The 26,625-nt window shown below is 38.5% G+C and overlaps 1 protein-coding gene across 3 annotated transcripts in view; it reads right to left on the bottom strand.

Annotated features, from left to right (window-relative positions):
* Nucleotides 1–26,625, bottom strand: part of HELZ (helicase with zinc finger) — a 176,288-nt gene that overhangs the window by 89,661 nt on the left and 60,002 nt on the right. For all 3 annotated transcript variants that reach the window (XM_050762384.1, XM_050762386.1, XM_050762385.1), the window contains 3 exons: nucleotides 17,695–17,962; nucleotides 6,023–6,356; nucleotides 5,039–5,169 (listed from right to left, as the gene is read on the bottom strand). In XM_050762384.1, the coding sequence (XP_050618341.1) occupies nucleotides 5,039–5,169; nucleotides 6,023–6,356; nucleotides 17,695–17,962 (733 nt within the window). The remainder of the gene's footprint in view (nucleotides 1–5,038; nucleotides 5,170–6,022; nucleotides 6,357–17,694; nucleotides 17,963–26,625) is intronic.

The raw sequence follows: 26,625 nt of genomic DNA, 5'->3' as shown, positions 1-26,625 counted from the left end.
CTGCTGGCAAGGTTTAAAACAAGAGGAAAAGAACAAACCTATATGTCCCTGGTTAAGAGATACTAATTTTTACAAAGATCTTAATGTAGAAAAGATTAGGTCTTGTAAAAAGGCATAAAAAGCCAAACAAAATGAAATGTTTTTTAATATTTTTGCACACACACACACAAATAATATACATATCATACTGGTCAGCGTAGAAAACACCTGTCACAGTCGCACAGATGGCTACTGTAATGAGATCTATCTTACTAGTGCCCCTTCTATGACTTGGCTAAGTTTCGAAGATTTAAATGGACAGCAGATGCTGCAACAGATCAAACTGAGTGGAGAATCAACAGCATTTTTTCTCACAACTACAGTTAAAATACTATACATTGCAACAACTATGGTAAAAATGAGAGGGATGTGAATCAAAATAGTAAGGGTGTGTAAAGAAACTCTTAGAAAATTTAAAATAAAAGTGCCTGCAAAATAACCCTGAAATAGAGGACAGAGTTTAGACAGGAAAATTCTCTCTGTGAGGCTATATCGTACTTAAATCAGAAGCTGGTTATTTTTGAAAAATCTTAACACTTTCAGTTTTCAAGAAATTATAACCTAGCCAGGCGTGGTGGCTCATACCTATAATCCCAGCATTTTGGGAGGCCAAGGTAGGAATGTCATTTGAGATCAGCAGTTCAAGACTACCCTGAGCAACATAGCAAGACCTCATCTCTACAAATATGTATAAAATAACTGTTAAATTATGACATATAATCTCAAACCAACAAAATTCTCCTTAAAAAATGTAAAACTTTAGAAAACAAATTTTGACCATGTAATCATGCCAATATTTCTTTTTCTGAAATTTGCCATTCGCTAAACCCCAAACATTTTATTTCAGAGTCCCTCAGCATTAACTGGCTTATTTATTCATAATTCTGCCAGTATCCAGCAATTTTCCATCTTCTATAAATGAGAAAACTGCTTTAGGTGATGGCTAAGTCCAGACCTACTGCATGTAGCACTGGGTGGAATGGTTACCCTAAAACCATCAGAGCAGCCTTCTCCCCTGCCTTCCTTTACTGTTGAGCCTAGTCAGCTATAACGCTCCATCTCCCAGCCTCCTGTGCTATAGACCCAATTCTGGTCAATTAGATGGGGGAGGAAGTCCTCAGAAGGACTTCCATACACAATAAAATAAAAACAAAGCCTCACTTATTTTATATATATGTATTTTTAACTAAAAAGAGCCCTTCTTGCTCATCACTTCCTTCCTCAGCTGACCAGAAAAAGCTTATGGTAAATAAACTACAGCAATCATCTTATATTTTGCATGAGGCAAAACACATCAGGAAGAAAACAAACATGCCCTACATGGTAGAAAGCAGGGGGAGGTGTCTGTCCTTGATGGCCCTGCAGAGCTCCTGCACAGTCCTGGACCATGTATCTCTAGGCTGATAACTCCACCTTTTAAAGTCACAATCAGTTCAGTAAACTGCTAACTGAATCTATACCTGACTACTATGATTCTATGATACCTGTCCCCAATGGTTCCTTTATCTGTGCATGAAGATAATGACATTTGCGTCAGATGGTGATTTTAAAGATCAAGTGGGATAATACATGTAAAGCTGTTTAGAAAAATAATTGAGCAACAAAAGTTCAATTAAGGTTAGCTTCTGTTACTACAATATTTTCTAGAGATTACAGAAAAATGAGATATTACTTGACTAGTACACACTTTTAAAGCAAAAAGTTCTTAAAATACCCTCTCATCTTTCAAATCTGGGGACTTTCATGAGTCCTCTCATCTTTCAAATCTGGGGACTTTCATGAGTCCTCTCATCTTTCAAATCTGGGGACTTTCATGAATGAGATAGATATCATGATGAACATTTATAGAAAGCCAGTGAATGGAACAAATTGTATTTATTTATCGAACTGTCCACTTAATAAGGGAAAGAAGATTTACAATATACATGCTAAGAGGAACTTCTGATTTTCAAAATTTAAAACAATATAAAATCTCAAGTTTATTCTGAATGAAATACTTCATTTCATTCCCAGAGCTAAACTAATTCGAAGTCCTTTCTTCCCCTGACCTAATGTAGTTATAACTAATTTACAGACTATATGCTCAAGAACAATTTCTCAATTTCATTTATCTATCTATATTCTACACTAGTCCAGAAAATATATTCTGGCACAATTGTGGCTCACTGCAACCTCAAACTATTAGGCTCAAGCAATATTCCCACCTCAGCCTCCTACCTAGCTGAGACTACAGGCGTGTGCCACCACACCCAGGTAATTTTAATTTTACTTATTTCTTTATTTATGTATAGAGATGGGGGTCTCACTATATTGCTAAGGCTGGACTCTAACTCCTGAGCTTAAGCAATCCTCCCACCTCGGCCTCCCAAAGTGCTAGGATTACAGGTGTGAGCCCATGACCACAACTCAGTATGTTCCTAGACCCAGATACCTTTTAATTGCTATTTAAATTACAGTGGTATAAAAATATTTTCTTGCTTGAAAGTTTGCTTACTTTTGCAGCTAAAACTTACAGTCAGTAGTATTTAAATATACTATGTTATACACAATATAATTTTCAGAAGTGAGCATAACCAGTAAATGTGCCTACAAGCTTACTGGTATGGCCTCACAATTGAAACTTTTCTTCTTTAAACTTGAAATTCTTATTAACTTAAATGTGCTGAATATGAATAATGTGTAAAACTCTATGGGTATTCGAAGAAAAATAAGACATGGTCTCTTTCTGTACAAAGTTCAGAGTTTACCAAGAAAAACAGTCTAGAAACGTACATGAATTGACAAATTTAGAGAAATTATACTTTAAAGCACAAAACCGAACCTAGTACATGTCAGGCACTCAACAAATAGTTGTTAAAATATTGACATGAAAGCGTCAGGTTCATCTGCTGACCCTTTAATCCAGAGCATACGAGCTGGACTAAATATTAAAGGACAGAGAGCTCTTCAGTGAACTAACATTGGGCAAAGATTATATGAGAGAAAAAATCACTTAAAGAGGCGGCAAGGCTGCAGGAAAGGAGAAATGCGGAGTTGTCTGATGGGTGTACAGCATCAGTTTTGCAAGAGAAAAAAGTTCTGGAGATTGCACAACAATGTGAATATATTTAACACTATGGAATTGTACATTTAAAATGGTAAAGAGGGTACATTTTACGTTATGTGGATTTTACCACAATTAAAAACTTTTTAAGAAGAATAACAGAAAGATAAGGAGGCAAATAAGTATATGGCAAATTAAACAAACTTCAAGGTAATTCAATATTACTAAAACATGGGGATTTAGAGGGAGAAAAGGAGTGTCAAGCAGAAAAAAATAAAAGAAATCTGAAAGGATACCGCAGGAAAGCACAGTCAACGAGGCCATACACGGGCGCTTCGGCTTAGACTGCTCACCCTTTATCTACATATCGAGGAGAAGCCATCAGAGATTTGTGAGCAGTGAAATGACATGATTATTTCAGAAAACTAACTCTAGGAGAAATATTTGAGATGAGCCAGAAAACACAGCCACAGACGGCAAAGCTACTGAAATACTCCAGGTCTAAAAGCAGCACTGGCTCTGAGAAAGAAAAGAAAAGGAAGCATGAAGAGGAGCTGAGTCCAAAGAGAACTGAGGAGATGTCACTGGATTTTTACAATTAGTAGATCACCAATCACTTTCAGGATAGCACACAAGAGGAAAACAGAGGTTACAGAGTGAGTAAGAAAGAATACTGGAAATACACAGACTATTCCCTCTCAAGAATTTTGGCAGTAAAAAGAACAGAGGGGGACAGCACAGTAAGAGTAAGCAAAACAAGGGAAAAATGACTGAGGCCTTGTGTTGTAAGGCATATTTCGTGTTGTTCTGCTTTTACGACCATAAGAAATGGAATGTGAGGGAAGTGATATATGCCACTTCTAGGCCTGGCCCATAAAAGCTTCCCACACGACCCTTTGTGCTCACTCTTCCCCCATCAGTCAGCTGAATGTCAACACCCAGGGTGACCCTGGAAACCACTCACTGAAGATCCCAGAGGCTCCATCAGTCATGGAAAGGGCCACCCTACCATGATTAAATTGAAAGTGATAAATAAACTTCTATTTTGTAGAGCCACTGAGATTAAAAAAGAAAAAAAGGTGTTGTGAGTTGAGCATGGGCAGGCACTAAGGGCATAAAACCCAGTGAAGAGATGAAAAGGCAGATACAGGCATACAGCTCTCAGTCATCCATGCTTATAACAAAATGGAAGTACCTTCTTCCCCAAAAAAATTTAGGCAGAACAATATTTATATGACCATTAACTGGACAGAAGTTTCTGAAGCAGTTTCTTCTATTGTAATTTGTCCATTTTGCTCATTTATAAAACTCTCACCTATCTTTAAAAAGTATTTTAAATTAGGACAGGTGCAGTAGCTCACATCCCAGAACTTCGGGAAGCCAAGGCAGGAAGGTCACTTGAGGCCAGATTTCGAGACCAGCATGGACAAGATAGCAAGACCCCTGCCTACAAAAAAATTTTTTTTAATCAGCCAGACACAATGGTATGTGTCTAAAATCCTAGTCACTCAGAGGCTGAGGCAGGAGAGTTGCTTGAGCCCAGGAGTGCAAGGCTGTAGTGAGCAATGATCACGCCACTACACTTCAGCCTGGGTGACAGAGCAAGACCCTAACTCTAAATAAATAAAAATTGTTTTAAATTAACTACTGGAACCACTTCAGAAAGGCCCTAATTTCCCCATTCAACTTCTACTTGGAAATATTCCTAAATTGCTTGGCATCCTATCAAATTAAGGCTGTTGAGAAAAGCAGTGGAATTCATTTAGACTCCAAGAAAAAGTAAATAGATGATGAACCTCCAATGTTTCATTTTAAGTGTTCTTTTACTCTCCTTTCTAAACTAATGTCTCCTGAAAAGCAAAGGCAAACTTTCTTATAAAACTATGCTTGAATTATCTTATACAGATATTCAATTTAATATTAACCTTCCTTTAATAAGACAACGCCTTAGAGTACCTGTTAGGACTCCACGGTATGGTGGGAGTCATACTGATGTCTGGAAACAAAACCCCATTGTCCTTGATCCTGTCTAGTGCATAGTGCATTTCACAGAGGGGTAATCGATTTAACTGAAACTGAAGTTCAACCTGAAACACAAAATGAATTTTTTAAAAAACCGCATGAAAGCAAACATCAATGCTGGCAGCTCGCTAGAATACTTTGGGAGGAATCTGTTTGGGATAATAAGTGCAGAGATTCTTTCAAAGTATAATCATAGTCTAACCATAATTACGATGAATATTTGCTTTGTTCATTTATAACCAGGCACTGTAACAAGTACTTTACTATGGATTATCTCATTTCATAGTACCAATGATATATATACTATTATTAACATCATTTTACATATTAAGAAACAGACATATTTATAAGTTACCTAATCTCTAGATAAAGGCTACTTGACTCTACCATTCGCATGAAAATACATTAGCAAAAAATCCGAACATGTGAAGTATCCAGTCGTGAGAGATGATTAGCCCTATGACACTCTATCAATTTGCAATGAATAAATAATATTCACCAAGTTTTATGTTTACAAAGAAAAAAAGATTAATCTTCCAGTTAAATATGGCAGACTGAAGACATAATTCACCTAAAACCCCATAAAGATAGAGAGAACAGGAACAGATACAACTGCAGATGAGAGAGGTCCCAGGAGGTAGCTTAATTTCTTTTCATCTTTTCTTCCATTACTGATTTAAAACTCTAATCAGAAAGCTCGACCTTGTATAACACTAGAACATTCTAAATGTTACTTAAATTTAAAAGAATCACTTTTCTCTGGGAGTTGCTACACGTCCAATTCTCAACCTACCACCGTAGACTTCAAAGTCAGCTTTGCTTTCGTTTATGGCAAAAGAAAAACTAAGCCAGAGGAAGACTATGAGCCGATAATGAGGCTACAGACCACTTTGGTTAAACTGCAACCATAAAACATACCTGTGTGTCACAGTCAGGCCGAAGATTAAGTTCTTCACAGCATTCCCTAGATAGCCTTAAAAATATATATTCCTTTGTTTTTTCTTCAATAGTAGCTTCATAAACCTTCTCTTTGGTTCCCTGGGTCTGTCCTAACTTCTGTTTAGGGACTGGTAATAAATAAACAGCATTGACTTTGGTCATCACCAGTCGTCCAGCCAAAGTATCTTCAGAAAGTGTTTCAGTAAGCTTAAAGCGACCAAAAAGTTGTCCATTCTGAGCATACTTTGCACCTCCAGAAACGCCAGTGAGCATGAAGCTTGCTAGAATCTGCAATTGCACTTTAAGGTTGAACCTAAGTAGAAGTAGAAAACTAGTTTGAATATTTTACATACAAAATATATAAAAACTAGAATAGTGAAAGTAAATCAAATATACACACAACAAAAATTAAACCATTATATCACTTCCACTTCATTGAGCTAAAAATTGTATTTTTCTGCCTTTAATACAAGCTGGAAACAACAACACTTTTTTTTTTTGAGACGGAGTCTCACTCTATCGCCCAGTCTGGAGTACAGTGGCATGATCTTGGCTCACTGCAACCTTTGCCTCCCGGGTTCAAGAATTCTCCTGCCTCAGCCTCCCAAGTAGCTGGGATTACACGTGCCCACCATGCCCGGCTAATTTTTGTATTTTTAGTAGAAACACGGTTTTGACATGTTGGCCAGGCTAGTCTTAAGCTCTTGATCTCAGGTGATCCACCCACCTCAGCCTCCGAAAGTGCTGGGAGATTACAAAGGTAAGCCACTGTGAATGGCCAACAAAACTTTTTTTTAAGTGAATAAACTCCCATGTAAGTTACATAAAGATACATACTAACTTGTGTTGAAGAATATGCACATTCAAAAAACATCAGAGTATTTAAAATGAAACTAAATGTCGTTTTTGAAAGTAACATGAAATATTATATACTAATTAATATAAAAGTCTGTTTGAACACACCATTGGGACAATAAAGACTTTAAAATCACCTGGAACCAGAAGGAAACACATTGCACTGAAAATTACAATGGACTTTAAACCAATTGCTTTCCAAGTAGAGCTTATCAACAGATTCAAACCATAAAATATCTCTTTCAATAATGTTAATGAACATTTAAAATAAATTTTCATTCATGGCTACATGGAGGCGGGTCTCATGCAGGAATTATGGAAAGAGAAGTTAAGGCCTATCTTATTAGACAATGGTTGGTATACTCCCTCACACTTCCATGTGTGCACGTGAGTGTGAGAGAGTATGTGTGTGAAGGCAGCACAGAGAATCAAGATTAATTTACACAGTCAAGAAATACGGAGCCGGACATGGTGGCTCACGCCTGTAATCCTAGCACTACGGGAGGCTGAGGCAGGCAGATCACCTGAGGTTGGGAGTTGAAGACCAGCCTGGCCAACATGGTGAAACCCTGCATCTACTAAAAATACAAAAATTAGCCAGGTGTGGTGGCACGCAACTGTAATCCCAGCTACTTGGGAGGCTGAGGCAGGAAAAACACTTGAACCCAGGAGGCGGAGGTGGCAGTGAGCCAATATCATGCCATTGCACTATAGCCTAGGTAACAAAGTCAGATTCTGTCCCCAAATTTTAAAAAAAAGAGAGAAATATGAAGTGAAAGAAAGATGTAAACTAATTAACAGTTCTCCTTCGCTGTTCTGAAATGGTGCTATAAGAGGTAAGACAACATGGTAAGAAATGGTGGCAATATTTTCTCCTTTCTCTTAGGTTTGTCTTAGTCTGTTTTGTGTTGCTGTAACAGAATACCTGAGACTGGGTAATTTATAAAGAACAGAGATTAATTTCTTACAGTTCTGGAGACTAGAAAGTCTAAGATTAAGGGGCTGGTATATGGTGATGGTCTTCAGGCTGCATCATCCCATGGTGGAAGGCAGAAGGGCATGAGAGTGTAAGCAAAAGCAACGGCAAGAGAGGACTGAATTCACTCTTCTAACAGCCCACTCTCATGCTAAGGAGCCCACTCCTGTAAAATCACATTATCCACTCATGAGGGTAGAATCCTCATGGCGTAATCACCTCTTAAGAGTTCCACCTCTTAATACTGTCCCCATGGCAATTACGTTTCAACATTAGTTTTGAAGGGGACATTCAAACCACAGCATTCTGCCCATAGCCTCCAAATGCACGTTCTTCTCACATACAAAATACATTAATTTCATCCCAATAGCACCTAAAAGTTTTAACTCTTTCCAGGATCAACTCAAAAGTCCAAGCCCAGAGTCTCAACTAAATCAGAAACAGATAAGACTCAAGGCACAATTCATCCTGATTCAAATTCCTCTCAGAAGGAATTTGTCTGTGAAATTAATGAGTTACATGCTTCCAAAATACAACGGTGGGACAGGCACAGGATAAACATTCCCATTCCCAAAGGGAAAACTAGGCAAGAAGAAAGGAATAAGTGGTTCCAAGTAAGTCCAAAATCCAAAAGTGCAAACAACATTAAGTCTTTTTTCTTTCTTTTTTTTTTTTTTTTGAGACGGAGTTTCGCTCTTGTTGCACAGGCTGGAGCGCAATGGCGTGATCTCGGCTCACTGTAACCTCCGCCTCCCAGGTTCAAGCAATTCTCTTGCCTCAGCCTCCTGAGTAGCTGGGATTACAGGCATGCACCACCATGCCCAGCTAATTCTGTATTTTTAGTAGAAACCGGGTTTCTCCATGTTGAGGCTGGTCTCGAACTCCTGATCTCAGGTGATTCACTCGCCTCGGCCTCCCAAAATGCTGGGATTACGGGCGTGAGCCACCGTGCCTGGCCTACATTAAGTCTTAAAGCTGAAGAATAATCTTTGCTTCCACATCCCACATCCTGGCATACTGGAACAGTAGTTGGGCTCCCAAGGCCTCAAGCAGCCCTGCTTCTATGGCTTTGCTGCACTCAGTCCCCCCAGAAGCCCTCACAGATTGAAAGTCTTGTATCTGTAGCTTTCCCAGGTGAGAGCTGCATAATGCTGACCCTTCAGTTCTGGGGTCTCAGGATCTAGCCCACTCCCAGGGCTCCATTAAGCACTGTCCTAGTAGGGGCTCTGCACAGTGGCTCCGCCTCTGCAACAAGTCTGCCTGGGCCCTCAGGTTGTCTAATACATCCTTTGAAGTCTAGGTGGAGTGACCATTCTGGCCAACCTGGTGAAACCACATCTCTACTAAAAATACAAAAGTTAGCTGGGCGTGGTGGCACACGCCTGTAGTCCCAGCTACTCGGGAGGCTGAGGCAAAAGAATTGCCTGAACCCAGGCGGCGGAGGTTGCAGTGAGCTGAGATCGTGCCACTGTACTACAGCCTGGGTGATGGAGCGAGATTCTGTCTCCAAAAAAAAAAAAACACACGGCCGGGCGCGGTGGCTCAAGCCTGTAATCCCTGCACTTTGGGAGGCCGAGACGGGCGGATCACGAGGTCAGGAGATCGAGACCATCCTGGCTAACATGGTGAAACCCCGTCTCTACTAAAAAATACAAAAAACTAGCCGGGCGCGGTGGCGGGCGCCTGTAGTCCCGGATACTCGGGAGGCTGAGGCAGGAGAATGGCGTGAACCCGGGAGGCGGAGCTTGCAGTGAGCTGAGATCCGGCCACTGCACTCCAGCCTGGGCGACAGAGCGAGACTCCGTCTCTCAAAAAAAAAAAAAAAAAAAAAAAAAAAAAAAACAGGAGGCCATGTGTGGGGGCTCACACCTGTAATCCCAGCACTTTGGGAAGCCGAGGTGGGAGGATCACTTGAGGTCAGGAGTTCAAGACCAGCCTAGCCAACATGGTGAAAACCCATCTCTACTAAAAACACAAAAATTAGCTGGGCATTGTGGCCCAGCCTGTAGTTCCTAGCTACTCAGGAGGCTGAGGTAGGAGAATCACTTGAACCCAGGAGGTGGAGGCTGCAGTGACCTGAGATAGCGCCACTGCACTCCAGCCTTGGCGACAGAGTGAGACTCCATCTCAAAAAGAAAAAGAAAAAAAAAGAACCCTTACTTTATTCATGCTTTCTTAAATGAAATTAAAATTGTACTTTCCTTTTACTACCCATATAATATGCAGAGTTTAGGGGTCATTAAAACTTTCTTAGAGGGAGGAGATTACTTCAGAGTGCAAGAAATTCTTGATTCACAAAGGACCTCTTTTTGCTAAGATGATGTACATGATGTACAGTTTTCTTATTTTTTTTTTTTTTCACTATACAATCAATGTCTTCTTCCTTTGAACTCCCTCTTCCATGGACTTCTGTATGGTAATGCTCTCCTAGTTTTCTTCCTACCTCTCCTAGCTGCTCTCCATCTCCCATCTAAGCACCAACTACTTTCTATAAGCTCCACCCTGCCTTCCTTCTACTCTGTAAGTTCTTGCTAGGTCACCCTCTCCCAGATCTCCCAGCTCAGGGCTGTAAATCCAACTGTCAAATGGACACTCTTGTTTATATGCCCTTTAAACTCAGTATATGCAAAACTATCTGACCTCCCCAGTGTGACCCAACCCAATCTTCCCATGTATTAACAACTTAGAAAATGGCACTATCATCCATGTAGGTATCCAAGCCAAAAATCAAGTCATCCTTGACCCTGCCTCTCTCACCAACCTTCATTCACGCAACACAGAATCACTATGCCCTGTTAGTTCCTCATGGCCCTGTTAGTTCCCCTCCTTCCTAATTCATCTGCATCCTAACATTTTTAACTTGCATTACTATAACAGACTTCTAACCCGACTTCCTGTCTCAAATCTGTTCTCCACATCCCCATCAGAGGATCTCTGAAAAATGCAAATCTGATAAGTAGCTTTCTATAGCTGAGGACAGAGCTTCTCTCTCATCTAACCTGTCCCCACCACACAAGCACCCTCCATTGCAACTACAATAAACAACTGGCAGCTCCCCAAAACTCTATGCTCTTATTCTCATCCTGTTTCCTTTAACCAAATATTTTTGTCCTTTTTTTTTTTTTTTTTTTTTTTTTTTTTTTGAGACGGAGTTTCACTCTTGTTGCCCTAGCTGGAGTTCAATGGCCCCATCTCGGCTCACTGTAATTTCCACCTCCTGGGTTCAAGCGATTCTCCTGCTTCAGCCTCCTGAGTAGCTGGGATTACAGGTGCCCACCAGCAGACCAGGCTAATTTTTTGTATTTTTAGTAGAGACAGGGTTTCACCACGTTGGCCAGGCTGGTCTCAAACTCCTGAACTCAAGTGATCCACCCGCCTCGGCCTCCAAAGTGCTGGGATTACAGGTGTGAGCCACCGCGCCCAGACTTGTCCTACTTCTAAACCTGACGAATCCTTACCTGTTTCTCAAAGTTCGACTTACATTCCATCTGCTCTAGAAAGCAGATGTGAGCCCCTCCTTGACTTGACTACCCTCCTTGTCTCCACTAAGCTGGGAAAGTGCCTCTTCCACGGGGCCCTTGTGCATTCCTCCAGTACAGTGCTGATCACATATTATTATAACCCTATATTTACGGGTCTCTCTCCCCTACTGGATTACAAACTTTTAGGGGACAAGGAAACGTATTTTGCTTGCCTTAGAATCAGCAGTGACTAGCAGAGAACCTAACGCCTTCAATATTCAATAAATTTTGTTCACTGAATTAATTTTATGTTTTTCTAATAATCTGATTTTTTTCCCAAGCACCATATTCCCACTTCAGCCACTTTATATTATTTCCTAACATATTCTTGAAATCCTGTCATATATTTCTCAACTATCTTAAGCCATATATATTTTTTTAATAGTTTTTTGTTTTGTTTTTTGAGACAAGGTCTCACTGTCACCCAGGCTCGAGTGCAGTAGCACAATCTTGACTCACTGCAGCCTTGACCTCCTGAGCTCACGCAATCCTCCCACCTCAACCTCCTGAGTAGCAGGGACCATGGGTGCACACCATCACGCCCAGCTAATTTTTGTATTTTTTGTAGAGATGGGGTCTCGCCATGTTGCCGAGGCTGGTCTCAGACTTCTCGGCTCAAAAGACCTGCCCTCCTGGGCCTCCCAAAGTGCTAAGATTACAGATGTGAGCCACCGCACCCAGGCCTTAAGCCATATATTAAAGTTTCACTCATGTCTATTTGAGAATCACCATCCCAAAACACTTGATCACAATTTAGCAGGCATGAAAAGTTAGTCTCACAGTTTAGAGCAACAAGAAAATCCTCTTGTGACACTGGTTGTGTCTTGTAACAAAATTCTTGAGGTAGAGGCACTAGAAGTGCTAAGAAATAAAATAAAAGTCTTAAGAAATGCAGCTTTTCCCGCAAAAAATTCATCACATGTTCAAGATGCAGACATTATAGACTTTCTAGTAGAGGTTATAGCTAATAACAATTAATTTGTATAAAAGATTAACAGGCTAAAACTAAAATTATGTTAGTAATCTTAAATATTAAAATACGTACTTTTTGAAATTTAATAACTCAAAAATACCTAAACTAGAAAATATATCCTACAATTAACAAAGATATTTCTTAATAAGAAGAAAAACGATCTTTTCATTGTTGCATGCTACATTTTAAAATCAACCTTAAAGTTTACATAATCCCTAACCTTTTAGGGAATGGCAGAATTACAGTCAATTGAATACTCAATAGACTTAAAAAGATACTTCTAGGCTAATGAGAAATATGGCTCTATCAACCTTAGCAACAATTCTATCTCTTGAGTGCAACTTTTCAAAAATTTCAAACCTACAGTGTTTTCATTTCATGTGATTTCTGACTATATGAACAATAAAAATCAACCAAAGTAATAAAACAATCCCTGAGTTTACTAAAGCAGAGCAACAGAACAGAGGTATCACCAATAGAAGCAGCACCCATCTAAACGATGAAATGTGCACCCCACACTAGGCCTGTCATGTCAGCTGTTAGCATTGAGAAGCCAAGCACGATGACCCGATGAGGCATGCACAGTTTAATGGACACAACAGCTTCAGCTAAAGTACATTTCTTTTGAAAATGCATCTCTTAAAAATCAAACAGATTTCACTTCAAAGTAGAATCATTATTGAACACACACCAACATGTGACTGAGTATGAGAAGTAAAACAAATCTCAAAAGAAAAGCATTTTCTAAAACTTAAATGAAATGAAATGTAGTATTATCTTTATCACTTACACACATCTCACACTAAAAAAACCTAAGAAGAAATTTCTGGACTGCTTTGAAAAAAATCATCCCCTAAAAAAAAAAAAAAAAAAAAAACTAGATTATTAAATCCAGCCTCAAACCAAAACGTATTTTACCTAATCTTGGGAGCCTTTTTTCAATCTACTTTCTAGAAAGAAATGCTAAAATGACCATGTAAAAGGCACTGTCTGATGGGATCTTGCTCTGTCGCCCAGGCTGGAGGGCAGTGGTGCGATGACAGCTCACTGCAACCTCAAATTCATGGGTTCAAGTGATCCTCCTGCCTCAGTCTCTTGCAACCCTTATCATCAAAATGTAAGAAACTAGTATGAAGCTCCTTGATACTACTTTCATGATTAGAAATATTCTGCTTTGGCCTGGTGCGGTAGCTCGCACCTGTAATCTCAGCACTTTGGGAGGCTGAGGTGGGTGGATCACCTGAGGTCAGGAGTTCAAGACCAGCCTGGCCAACATGGTGAAACCCCATCTCTACCAAAAATGCAGAATTAGCTGGGCATGGTGGCACTCGCCTGTAATCCCAGCTACTCAGAAGGCTGAGGCAGGAGAATTGCTTGAAACCGGGAGGTGGAGGTTCTGGTGAGCAAGACTGCACCACTGCACTCTAGCCTGGGCAACAACAGCAACACTCCATTTAAAAAAAACAAAAAGAAAAAGAAAGAAAAGAAAAAAGGAAATATTCTGCTTAAACTGTCAAAGTTCACAGAAGACTGATACATTCTCGGGACCTTGGGAAATATCCTACTAATTGTGTGGCACATCTGACCACAATGTCACAAAGAGGCAAACTTCAGTGTGTTCAGAACACACTTATTACTGTCAATACATACCCAAGTCATTTAGAGAGATGAGTCAATATAGGCATACCATTGTCTCCTACCTCTAAATTGGGTTTCAAACCACAACAAAACATTCTTCATGATTCTAATGGTGACTTGGGTTTGCTCTGATGACTGGTATTGATTGAACAGACAAGCAAAATGGCCCCGTCAGACAAACTAGAGCACAGTCCAAAGGCCAAAGCCAACCTTCAGACTGTTTCTGTATAGCCCTTAACTGACAGTGGATTTTACAAAAAACAAAAAGAGAAGAAGAAATGCAACCAGGCCTGTATGAAATTCTCAAAGCCTAAAATATTTATTAGCTGACCCTCTACAGAAAAAGTTCCTGAGCCCTGCACTACACCATAGCTTAGCAGCTACACAGAGACCTCCCCCAAAATTTTTAAAAATATATCTTAGTTATGTTATTTATACTTAAAGAATTAACAATCAAAGGTAAATTAAATTCAAGGCAACATTAAAATGCATATAAATATTAAGTTTAAAGAGTAAGTAAAATACTCTTTTAAGCAACAAAAGTCTGTCACAGACTTTTGAAAATCTTCACAATCTATGTCTACTTGCTTACAGATGCATTCTGAGAACTCTAATTACTATTGGATCTGTTTCTTTGTATGTGTACCAATTCTGCACTGCACTTCACTAACATTTACAGGCCTGCCAAATTGAGAAATTTAATTTACCAGCCTTCATATCCAGGGTTACCTTTAGGTGAGAGTATCACCAGAAATTCCAGAATTCTCTAGCACAGTAACTACTTGTCACATGTTAGGCAGGTCACAATAAATTATCATTTATATCTTGAAGATCCTTCAAAACTCTTGTGTAGTTGTGTACAGAACACATCAATAGTGATCCGGCTGATTTACATTCAGTTTGTAAATATCCCTATTTGAGTCAATAAATATGATATAACTTTAAAGATTTAAAAAAACAGAAAGCTCAGAAGTTCCTATAAAAACATTCTACACTATCTTACCACTGCCTTACTGCAATCTCTTCTTTTCATACCTAAGGGCTTTTTACACCATAAGCAGCAAGTGTTGCCACTAATGATGTACCAGTTTCCTTTACATTTCTTTGTTCACTTTTTTTTAATTATAAGAGCAATATATGGTCATTACAGAACACTTCAAAAGTAGAGAAAACTATTACAACATAAAAATCACCTGTTAGTCCATCAACCAGAACATTTTGCTTTAATTCTTTCCAACATTTTTATACACAAATACATACATGTATGTGTATAGGCATCTATATAAAATTAGAATGGCAATAAGGTGTTATAACTAGCATATTTTCTTCCCTAATATTATATCATGAGCATCATTACTGTATTAAAAATTCTTCAAGAACATAATTTCAAGTTATATAACATTCAATCATATAGCTATATCATAATTAACTTATTCTTCACTACTCTTTGAAAGACATGTGTCCAGAGATCTTTGACCTGATTATTGCTTCATTATGATTCCCCGTAAGTAGAATTGCCACAACAAAAGATTCAAACTTAAGGTCCTTGATACAAACCGCCAAACAGCTCTCCAGATAGATCACACAAACTGGGCTGGGGCAGGGGCTCATGCCTGTAATCCCAGCACCTTGGGAGGCCAGGGCGGGTGGATCACTTGAGCCCAAGAGTTCCAGATTTTCCCTGGGCAATATGGCAAAACCACATCTCTACGAAAAATACAAAATGAAGCCGGTGTGGTGATGCACACCTGCAGTCTCAGTCACTCAGCCTCTCCAGTTAGGCTGCAGAGGATCACCCCAGCCCAGGAGGTTGAGGCTGCAGTAAACTAAAATCATGCCACTGCATTCCAGCCTCGGTGACAGAGTGAGACCCTGTCTCAAAATAGTAACAATATTTTTTTAAAAGATCACACCAACTTAGTTTGCCATCAGTGCTAATATTTTTAAGGCCCTCTCATACTGGCTTTGAAAGCCTTTCAAGATACTCGAACAGTGCACTTTCAACTATCCAGTTTCTTTTTTTTTTGAAACAGGGTCTCTCTCTCTCACCCAGGCAGTGATGTAATCACAGCTCACTGAAGCCTAGACCTCCTGGGCTCAAGCAATTCTCCCGGCTCAGCCCTCAAGCTGACACACGTCATGCCTGATTATTTAACTTTTTGTAGAGATGAGGTCTCATTATGTTGCCCAGGCTGGTCTCAAATTCTTGAGCACAAGCAATCCACCCACCTCAGCCTCCCAAAGTGCTACAATTACAGGTGTGAGCCACCACGCCCAGCCTTAGATACTCGATCAGTATTTAACCTCTACAATTTTGTAGGGTTTCTCCTTTTATCCATTCAGACTAGTTTCCGCTTTTAAAAGATTATTCTGAATATAATACTGCTAAGCTTTTTGGGCTTTACATGCACATTCTAAAGTAATGGAATGATTCATAAACCTTAATAAAATATTAAACAAATAAAAGTTAATATACAATTTTTTCTGAATTCCTACTATGATACTCAAAAATAGTCTCCAGGATTCCGGTAAGCTTTTAAATACTATTTAATCCCAATATTTATGATTTATCATGGTGTTCTTTCCTAAGGAAAAGGAATCCATGACAATATAAATAATACAGATGATACAAGTCACTGTCCTTCTTATTTAATAAACTAACAGCCTACAGACACAAGTGATAAAAGCCTTTTAAGAGACCATCAATGGGCCAGGATTTAGTCTTAGAGTAATGAAAACTATACTCTGACTTTGTAAATTTTACATGTATTTAATTTGAAATTAGGTATTTTCAAAAGTTAAATCATAACTAATCTATAAATAGGGTAACCAAAGTATCTGTAAGTTTTCACTTTCTTTTCCTTTTCTGAATATACTCTTAATGAGTGTTCAGTATTTATTATTAATACTAATGATAAGGAACCATAAGGCATCCTGGAGAAGAAAAATATGCTGGTTCAGCTGTATTTAAAAGTAAAACTACTTATAAAAATGAATTCAGGTCTCATAATTGTGGGTCAGTTTTTAAGGCCTGTCTCCAGTTTATCCAAAACATATTAACAGACAGCTACTACCAAATACAACTATTTCACGAACATCTTCCCTCACCCTAACTTTCTTTTCTGAGATTTTTTTTCCTAAAATAATTCAAATAAGCTTTTGATTTAAGCACTTGCTCTTAACCTGTGGCATATGGATAAAATGTAAAATATATTAAGGCATTTATAAGCTGCTATAAAGCTATTTTATTATCAACTCGTTTTCCTGAAAATCTAAATAATTTCATTCTTAAAACAACTTTTCAAAATATGTGGTCTCTTTCAGTTGTTGTATATCTGTCCAACAAATATTCATTCAGTGCTTGCTACGACTACCATTGACTGAAAGCTCCTTATGAGCAGGAACCACAGATTTATACTCCCGGCATGTGGCAAAGAGCTTGTCCCCTAATAGATGTTTAGTAAGGTCTTATAGAAATGAACTATGTGCTAAAAAAAAAGGGATACCATGGTGAGCATGATAGAGTTCTTGCCTTAAGAAGCTCGTATTTCATTTAAAGATAGAATACAGTTATTTAATAACAACCATTTACTACCTGTCTTCACTTAGGCACACTTCCATTTTAAAGATTAAAAATACCATTCAAAGGGGAGAGTTTTTGTTTTAAAGTGTTTCTAAAGTAACTTACTTGCTGATTTCTTTATACTGGGCTATCTCCTCAATATAAAGAAGGTCATGTAACCGTGACTGATAGTTGCTCTTGGTCAATGATTTGTCTAAAACGGACTGGGTAAATAGCTGGTCAGCAGAGAGGGGAATTTGGTATCTGATAAGAAGGCTCTTCTCCAAATCAGTAGTTTCATTAGGTTCAAAATCTATAATAGTCTTAGAGGAAGAATCCCAACGTTTAGCTGTGGTTACTAGCTGCTGTTTTGCATGCATCAGGTATTCGAGATCTAAATGGAAACAAAAAACACATTTATAAAGAAACAGAACATTAAAATTTTTAAATAACATTAAAATTCTTAAATACATTACATATTCTTGTATGAGAATTGTATATGGTAGAGCTGAAATTCTTAAAAACTTAACAACACAAATACCCATTGACTGAGTATTTTCCCCATATCAAAAAACAAAACAAAGTAACATTAGTATAAATCCATGTTTCAAAAAAAAACTTTTTATAGAAATTAACATTAATATTAGAAATATTAGACTATATAATTTCTAGAATAATTTCTAGAAATACTAGAAATTATTAACATTTTTAAAATACAGATTAACATTTAGAACTTAACTCTTCGGTCAAGAGAAATCTGATCTGCATGAAAAAGATATGATAAATTCTTCATAGGTTTTATCAGATGATAATCACCTTCTCTTCCTACTACCAATACCCATCCCATTATAGAAAGAGATGATCAAAAACTGTAAGAAGTTAAATCTTTTCTTGTGTGATAAAGCACAATGAAACTACAGTATCTTAAAGTCAACTTACTACAAACAAAAATCTTTTAGAAAACATTAATGTAAAACACTGCTAAGTCCTTATGAAAATGCAGTACAATGCCATTCAAATGTCATTTCCAAAAAATCCAGGTTAGCCTCCATTAAATTATACTGTAAGTAGGGCATAATGTCAAAACAAATGACTGTTCAAGTTCTGACATATCAGGGAAAAAAAAAGTAGCACAATACCAGCACAAGATGAAACCCATAGTAACATCAACTCTAAGCACTGGGTTGGCTCACTCTATATGTAGAACATGTTACTTTTCTATTGAGTGAAACATACATATACCCATAAAAAGAAAACTTAACCAAAAGAAAAAAAAATGTAACCTTACTGACATATTACACCAAGATTTTGACATAATTGGAAAGACGGTTTCACAACTCAGATTAAAATTTTAGGAAGAAATAATTAAAAGTTAGACAAAGATCAGTCTCCAAAGTACAAATTGTCCTAAACTCTCTTTGAAATGACAACATAATGCATAATTGTCATGTCTTTTTTAGTGAGAGATTTGGCAACATTTAAATGTTACATATATATTATAAATGTGAGCCTAGTCATGCACCAAGATTAGTGACTCAATAGTGGCAAATAGCTTATGCTAATAATCTTAATAATTTCTAACCTTTGCTCCTTGAAAAGGCATTTTTACATGCCAGTTTTATTTCTCAAATGGCAACACAAATACCATTATAACGATCAAATGTAAAGATGGTCTGCTTATTAAAAACTTACACTTTAAAAATACTCTGGATTGGGGCTGTGCACAGTAGCTCCTGCCTGTATCCCCAGCACTTTGGGAGGCCGAGGCAGGAGGATCACTTGAGGTCACGAGTTCACGACTAGACTGAACAACATAGCAAGACCCTGTCTCTTAAAAAAAATAAAATAATAAAATATATGATAAAATTAGCTATCATTAAAAAAAATACTCTGGATTGATGGTCTGTCTTTGCAATAGCCTCACAAGCAGAAGTTTCCTAATGTACACTAACCACATTTTCTTCCTAAATCACGTTGACAGCCAGGTACAGTGGCTCACACCTATAATCCTGGTACTTTAGGAAGCTGAGGTGGGAGGATCACATGAGGTCAGGAGTTCCAGAACAGCATAGCCAACATGGAGAAATCTGGTCTCTATTGAAAATACAAAAGCTGCCGGGCACGGTGGCTAAAGCCTGTAATCCTAGCAGTTTGGGAGGCTGAGGTGGGTGGATTGTCGGAGCTCAGGAGTTCAAGACCAGCCTGAGCAACACAGTGAAACCCAGTCTCTACTAAAATATAAAAAATTAGCCAGGAATGGCGGTGTGCGCCTGTAATCCCAGCCACTCAGGAGGCTGAGACAGGAGAATCAGTTGAACCTGGGAGGCAGAGGTTGCAGTGAGTCGAGATCGTGCCACTGCATTCCAGCCTGGGCGATAGAGTGAGACTCCATTTCAAAAAAAAAAGGAAAGAAAGGGAGGGAGGGAGGGAGGGAGGGAGGGAGGGAGGAAGGAAGGAAGGAAGGAAGGAAGGAAGGAAGGAAGGAAATACAAAAATTAGCCAGGCATGGTAGCAGGCGCCTGTAATCCCAGCTACTTGGGAGGCTGAGGCAGGAAAATTGCTTGAGCCCAGGATGTGAAGGCTGCAGTGAGCTGAAACTGCACCATTGTACTCCAGCCTGAGTGACAGAGCAAGACTCTGTCTCAAAAGAAAAGGAAAAAAAAAAAAAAAAAAAGACTTTGAAATTGAAAACTGCCATAATTATCATTCATTAGATCATAGCTACAAAAAGTATTGAAATTTTATAAATGCCAATACCCCTAACATAGATTATACCATCACTAAAGATCAGGGGCTAATTATTATCAAAATAACAAGGAGGTATATAATTTTTGTCCTTCACTCAAAAGCCAAAAAGAGAAATAGCGTATTACAGTGACATATCAAATAACCAACTCTTTAAAAATAAATAAAAACTGCCGAGCGCAGTGGCTCATGCCTGTAATCCCAGCACTTTGGGAGGCCAAGGTGGGTGGATCATGAGGTCAGGAGATCGACATCATCCTGGCTAACACGGTGAAACGCCATCTCTACTAAAAAAAAAAATACAAAAAATTAGCTGGGCGTGGTGGCGGGCGTCTGTAGTCCCAGCTACTCGGGAGACTGAGGCAGGAGAATGGCGTGAACCCGGGCGGTGGAGCTTGCAGTGAGCCGAGATCGCGCCACTGCACTCCAGCCTGGGCTACAGAGCAAGACTCCATCTCAAAAAAAAAAAAAAAAACACAAAAACAAAACTTAGCCGGGCATGGTGGCATGCGTGTGTAATCCCAGCTACTTAGGCAACTGAGGCAGGAAAATCACTTGAACCCAGGAGGCAGAGGTTGCAGTGAGCCGAGATATCGCCCTGTGGCACTCCAGCCTGGAGACAGAGCCAGACTCCATCTCAAAAAATAAATAAATAAATAAATAAATAAATACTAAACCCTACATAATAGTAAGGAATCTATTTAGTATGTAGTTTTTAAAGGAGATCTAACTACTCTTTGGTGGTGGGGAGACTGTATTTCATAATTTTATTTTACATTTCACTTTAATAAAATTAATTAAGACAATGCCTAGATTACTATTATGTTCATATACTTTAAAAACTCACTAGTGACTCCTAACCGATGCTTAAGTAGCTGAGACAAGAACAAACCTAAAATGACAGAGCTTTCCCTTGAAAATGCTTTTTGAATCACCTACCTAATATACAAACAAAATGCAGAAAGCTTTTCTACTCTGGGTTAACAGTATTTAGGCTTTTGGGGAAAAGTGGCATGAGCAATAGTAGTGTTTGTTTTTCTCATTTTATCTATATAGTACCAATTCCCACCTTGATTTTATGAAATTCTTAAATGCTTGTATCAAAATATCACACATACTTCATAAATGTATACAACCATTATGTATCCATAAAAATTAAAAATTAAATGTTAAGTGTCTTTAGCAGGTAGCACAGGAATTTCAAAACAATTCTCAAACAATGCTAAATTTTATTCCATTTACTTTTTTTGATGACTTTAAACACAGTGCAGGGGAAAGGAAAAGTAGAGGAGCAAAAAGAATCTTGAAAAAAAATCCACACATGCCAGCAACAAAAAACCTACAAACTACTGATCTGTCTTCAACTCGGATGTCAAAAAATGAACTGTGGCCAGTGACTACTACTAAGGATACGGTATGCAAAACCCATTTCTCTTTCCCTACTTCATCTGAATTTGAGTCAAACTTCCAGCTCCATTCCTCTCACTTGTACAAAGAAACTTACTAAATGGATTTAATGACCCACCTAACCTACAGTGCTTAAAGGTCACCTAGTAAATAGAGGAAGGACGTGGGTCCCTTATGGGGACACTGGGCATGACTCCTACTGGGGATCTTTGTCACCTCCACCAACAGCACATGCATACCTGCTAACACCTCAGCACTCAGGGCAGCCTAAGACAGTGCATACTTGGCATGCATTTTCTTCAGCCTAGATTAGGCTAAAGTGAAAAACACTGGAAAGTTGAGAGGTGGCTCATGCCTGTAATCCCAGCACTTTGGGAGGCCGAGGAAGGCAGGTCACCTGAGGTCAGGAGTTCAAGACCAGCCTGGTCAACATGACGAAACCCCATCTCTATTAAAAATACAAAAAAAAATTAGCCAGGCGTGATGGCTCGTGCCTGTAGTCCCAGCTACTCGGGAGGCTGAGGCAGGAGAATCACTTGAACCCAGGAGGCAGAGGTTGCAGTGAGCCAACATTGTGCCACTGCACTCCAGCCTGAGTGACAGAGCAAGACTCGGTATCAAAAAAAAAACAAAAAGATGAGAAGTAAGCAGGTTAGGATCAATTTCATAAAATCATTTAGGAATTTAACTTTTACACTGACTTATTAACCAATTCCTATAATAATAAATCTCAAAGCAAACTCAACAGAAATTACAGACCTATGGAATGTGTTACCCTGAGATGTGCTAGGCAAAAACTACAAACAGATTTTAATAGCAATCTGTAAGAAAAAGTTAAAGATAATTAGAATACACCTAATCTTTTGAAGATAATAGTCTTTTGAAGGGGTTCCGCTATCAAAAATAGAATTCAAGGTTGAAATAACTAGTCTGACACAAGATACATTTCCCAACTTCCCTTGGCCTTCTGACCCTGAGAATAGCAGTGCCTGCATTTCAACCATATCTTTACTATTCTAATAAAGCATCCAAAGGGTGGGTTTGTTTCGTCTTGAAGTATACAGTACAGCAGACTTGAAAAATACCTTTAACAGAACCTGGAGGGTAGATAAGAAGAAAATAAGGGGTGGGGAAATCGAGTGTTCTAAGTATCCAGCACAAGGGCTGACATGTAAGAGGCAGGCAATAAATGGGTGTTAAATATGGAATTTATTAAAACCTGCTATATTTATCTAGGAGTTAGACAATGAGATGAAATGCCTCCTAATTCCAAAATCAGATACCACACTCTTCCTTAGAAAATATTTTGGTATGTGGCTTTACAAATCTTGACTGCCCCAATTAACAATAAAATAAAATCCCACAGTAATCCCAAACGACCGCTTCAGTGATCCATTTCTATACCCTTTCTTTCACCCAAACTGCCACATGGAAGCAAGGTAAGTATCTCTCAGCTTGTCCGTGTTAACTGTCCCTATTTCTCTCTCTGAAAGAGGCTAACAAAAAGTTAAAACAGCAGAGTAAGAGCATTAAGAAATACTTCATGCTTTTGGCCGGGCGCGGTGGCTCAAGTCTGTAATCCCAGCACTTCGGGAGGCCAAGATGGGTGGATCACGAGGTCAGGAGATCGAGACCATCCTGGCTAACACGGTGAAACACCGTCTCTACTAAAAATACAAAAAACTAGCCGGGTGAGGTGGCGGGCGCCTGTAGTCCCAGCTACTCGGGAGGCTGAGGCAGGAGAATGGCGTGAACCCGGGAGGCGGAGCTTGCAGTGAGCTGAGATCGGGCCACTGCACTCCAGCCTGGGCAACAGAGCGAGACTCCGTCTCAAAAAAAAAAAAAAAAAAAGAAATACCTCATGCTTTTTACATGCTTCTATTCAGTTTTGTTTCTTTTATTGACAAACTAAGTCTATTTTTCTATTACTTTTCTGATTACATAACATTATGTAGATACGTAATATGCTCTTCACTTACCAACAACTTTGGTAGTTGGGAATACTTTCTAAGATAGACTAAACTTTAATGCTAATGTTAACATAGACAGCTAGACTCAAACTAGAGATATATATGATATCAAGTGTCCATATTTAACCACAAGAGTTCATTTTCAACATGCTGCTTCCAGATACTCAAAACAGAATTCCAAATCAATTTTGCCAAACAAAAATTTTCCATTAATCAAGTTGTGGTATAAACCATAAGAATGCAGTCTGTTTTCTAAACAGGGGATAACTCACTAGCTTCCTTCCTTTGCAGATGCCTTTTGCCACGTATTTTTGAAAAGCCATATCCTTCGTCCAAAAACTCTTTTAGTATATAGTGTCTTTTAATGAACCTGAATCTCCCCAACAAGGGGAAAAAAAAAAACTAGAAAAAGCAAAGAGTTTTTTCCTAAAGAGTTTCCAGGATTGCCAAAATGACTAGAGAAAAAAAAATGTTTGTTCATGGCCTACAAATAGAAAAGGTCTGGATGCTTGAGGTATAGTGACAGTAATATTAAAAAAAGAAAGAAAGAAAGAAAGAAAGAAACCTAAAACCTATGTTTATCTTCCTCCAATTCAAATTTGAATTAACTAAAGTAGGATTTTTAGTTCAATACTGAACAATGAACTAAATAAATGTAAATATTTGCTATATAACTTGATTTTAAGTTTCAATGAGTAACACTAATATAACTAAGTTACACGAATATATCAGTTTGACAGACACTGAGAGCCAAGGATTGAGCTACACTGTGATTCTCTAAGAGAGAAAGAATGCATGCTGCATTTCTAAACTTACTTGTACAAAGAATTCTACACCTTAGGTGTTACTATTAATTTTAGTGGAACACAATTTAGAAAATGCTAAGCTAACAGACAGCCTAGCATGGTCCAAATTTATAACTTTATGCAAGAGAAATATGTTTCCAGCATTCATTTAAGGACAAAAACTTGCTTAAAAACAATGAACAGCCAATCAAGTGGAGGAGGCAATAAATATTTCCCACTGAGAAGGAGTAATCTCTAAAAAAAAGAAACATAGGCCGGGCACGGTAGCTCACGCCTGTAATCCCAGCATTTTAGGAGGCCGAGGCGGGTGGATCATGAGGTCAGGAGATCGAGACCATCCTGGCTAACACCGTGAAACCCCGTCTGTACTAAAAATACAAAAAATTAGCCGGGCGTGGTGGCAGGCACCTGTAGTCCCAGCTACCTGGGAGGCTGAGGCAGGAGAATGGCGTGAACCCGGGAGGCAGAGCTTGCAGTGAGCCGAGATTGCACCACTACACACTCCAGCCTGGGCAACAGAGTGAGACTCTGTCTCAAAAAAAAAAGAAAGAAAGAAAAGAAACACACTGGCCGGGCATGGTGGCTCATGCCTATCATCTCAGCACTCTGGGAGGCTGAGGTAGAAGGATCACTTGAGCCCAGGACTTCAAGACCAGCCTGAGCAACACAGCAAGAACCTGTCTCTACAAAAAAAAAAATTTTTTTAATTAGCCAGGCATGATGGTGTGCACCCATAGTCTCAACTACTTAGGAGGCTGAGGTGGGAAGATCACTTGAGCCTAGGAGTTTAAGGCTGCAGTGAGCTATAATCGCACCACTGCACTCCAGCCTGGGCAACAGAGCAAGACTCTGTCTCTAAATAAGTAAATAAATAAATAAATAAATAGAGATATTTCCTAATCCAATTCCAGTTTCATGGAATCACTATGTTTTCTTGTGTATGCAAAAACCAAATTATATTATAATTTATAATATTTTGAAAACTGTTTGGAAATATGACAGATCCCAGACCTAATTCAATTCCCAATTGCATTTGGCCAACTTATACCTGGAATGACACTTTTCTCCTAATTTCAGGCCAAGGAAGATCCATTGATGAACTGGCTGAGGCTGAAGATCAAATTAGCCAGGCTGTCAGATTGTCACCAATTTAACAAAGTAGTTATCTTGCTCTCAATGTCTCTGAATGTTGTCCACACAAGTATTCCAGGAAAAGATACAAAATAGGACACTGCCATTTTACATTTTTATTGTCTCAGAACATTTTATAAAATTGTAAATTTCACATAAACAAATTGTTTGCCCGTAAACATATTTTCTGCTGACAAAGACTCTCCCGTGCTAATCAAAACACTAACTGTAATAGTACTAAGATAAAAGCAAGAAATAAATATTACACTACTTATATTCTGCTTTCACTTCTTCACAATTCTGTTAGGACTCTCCACATAATCACACTGAAACCAATGTAGTCACGTAATAAAAATTTTAAGAATTAACAAAATGGTAAGATATTCAATGACATCAATTTTAAGGGTAGGGAAGTTATCAAAGAGCTAAAAATTAGCATAAGTCATTATGCTGATGACTAAAAAAAGTTAGCCCAATGTCATCTAGCTTGACTAAAACCTAGATCTAAGTTTTCCTTTCCCCAACTTTCAAAATCTTACATAAGAAAATGCATTTTGTAGATTTCATAATGTTCGTTATTTTTCCTTTGTCTTTAAACAAATTTCACTATGTGAAATCATGTTAATGTTTCCAAATTAGTTCAAGAAAATGCTTAAGTTTTTTCAATTATTTTCTATCACAAGATTTAAAAGTAAAATCTTACTTAAAGGAAAAAAAGCAAACTACAAAGAAGTCACTAAAAAAGGGATATGGTATTATAAAAAAAAAGAGGAGGATATCCTCGTCTGTATAAATCCCCTCTACCTCTGAATGAAATGTAAAACTTAAAACATTTTCAAACTGATATATTAGAAACATCAGAAAGGAGACTCTCTGTTTCTTCCCGCTACCAGGCTCAAAACATCAGTCATCTTGGAAAACTACGCTTTCAACTCCTACATTGTGTTCTGTTGCCAAGATCTGCAGGCACTGTGGCCTCAAGGACTCGGGTCTTCATC

The sequence above is a fragment of the Macaca thibetana genome, chromosome 16, assembly GCF_024542745.1.
Source record: "Macaca thibetana thibetana isolate TM-01 chromosome 16, ASM2454274v1, whole genome shotgun sequence".
Taxonomy (NCBI): Eukaryota; Metazoa; Chordata; class Mammalia; order Primates; family Cercopithecidae; genus Macaca; species Macaca thibetana.
Note: the sequence above shows the minus strand (reverse complement) of the source record. Positions and strands in the feature narration are given on the sequence as shown.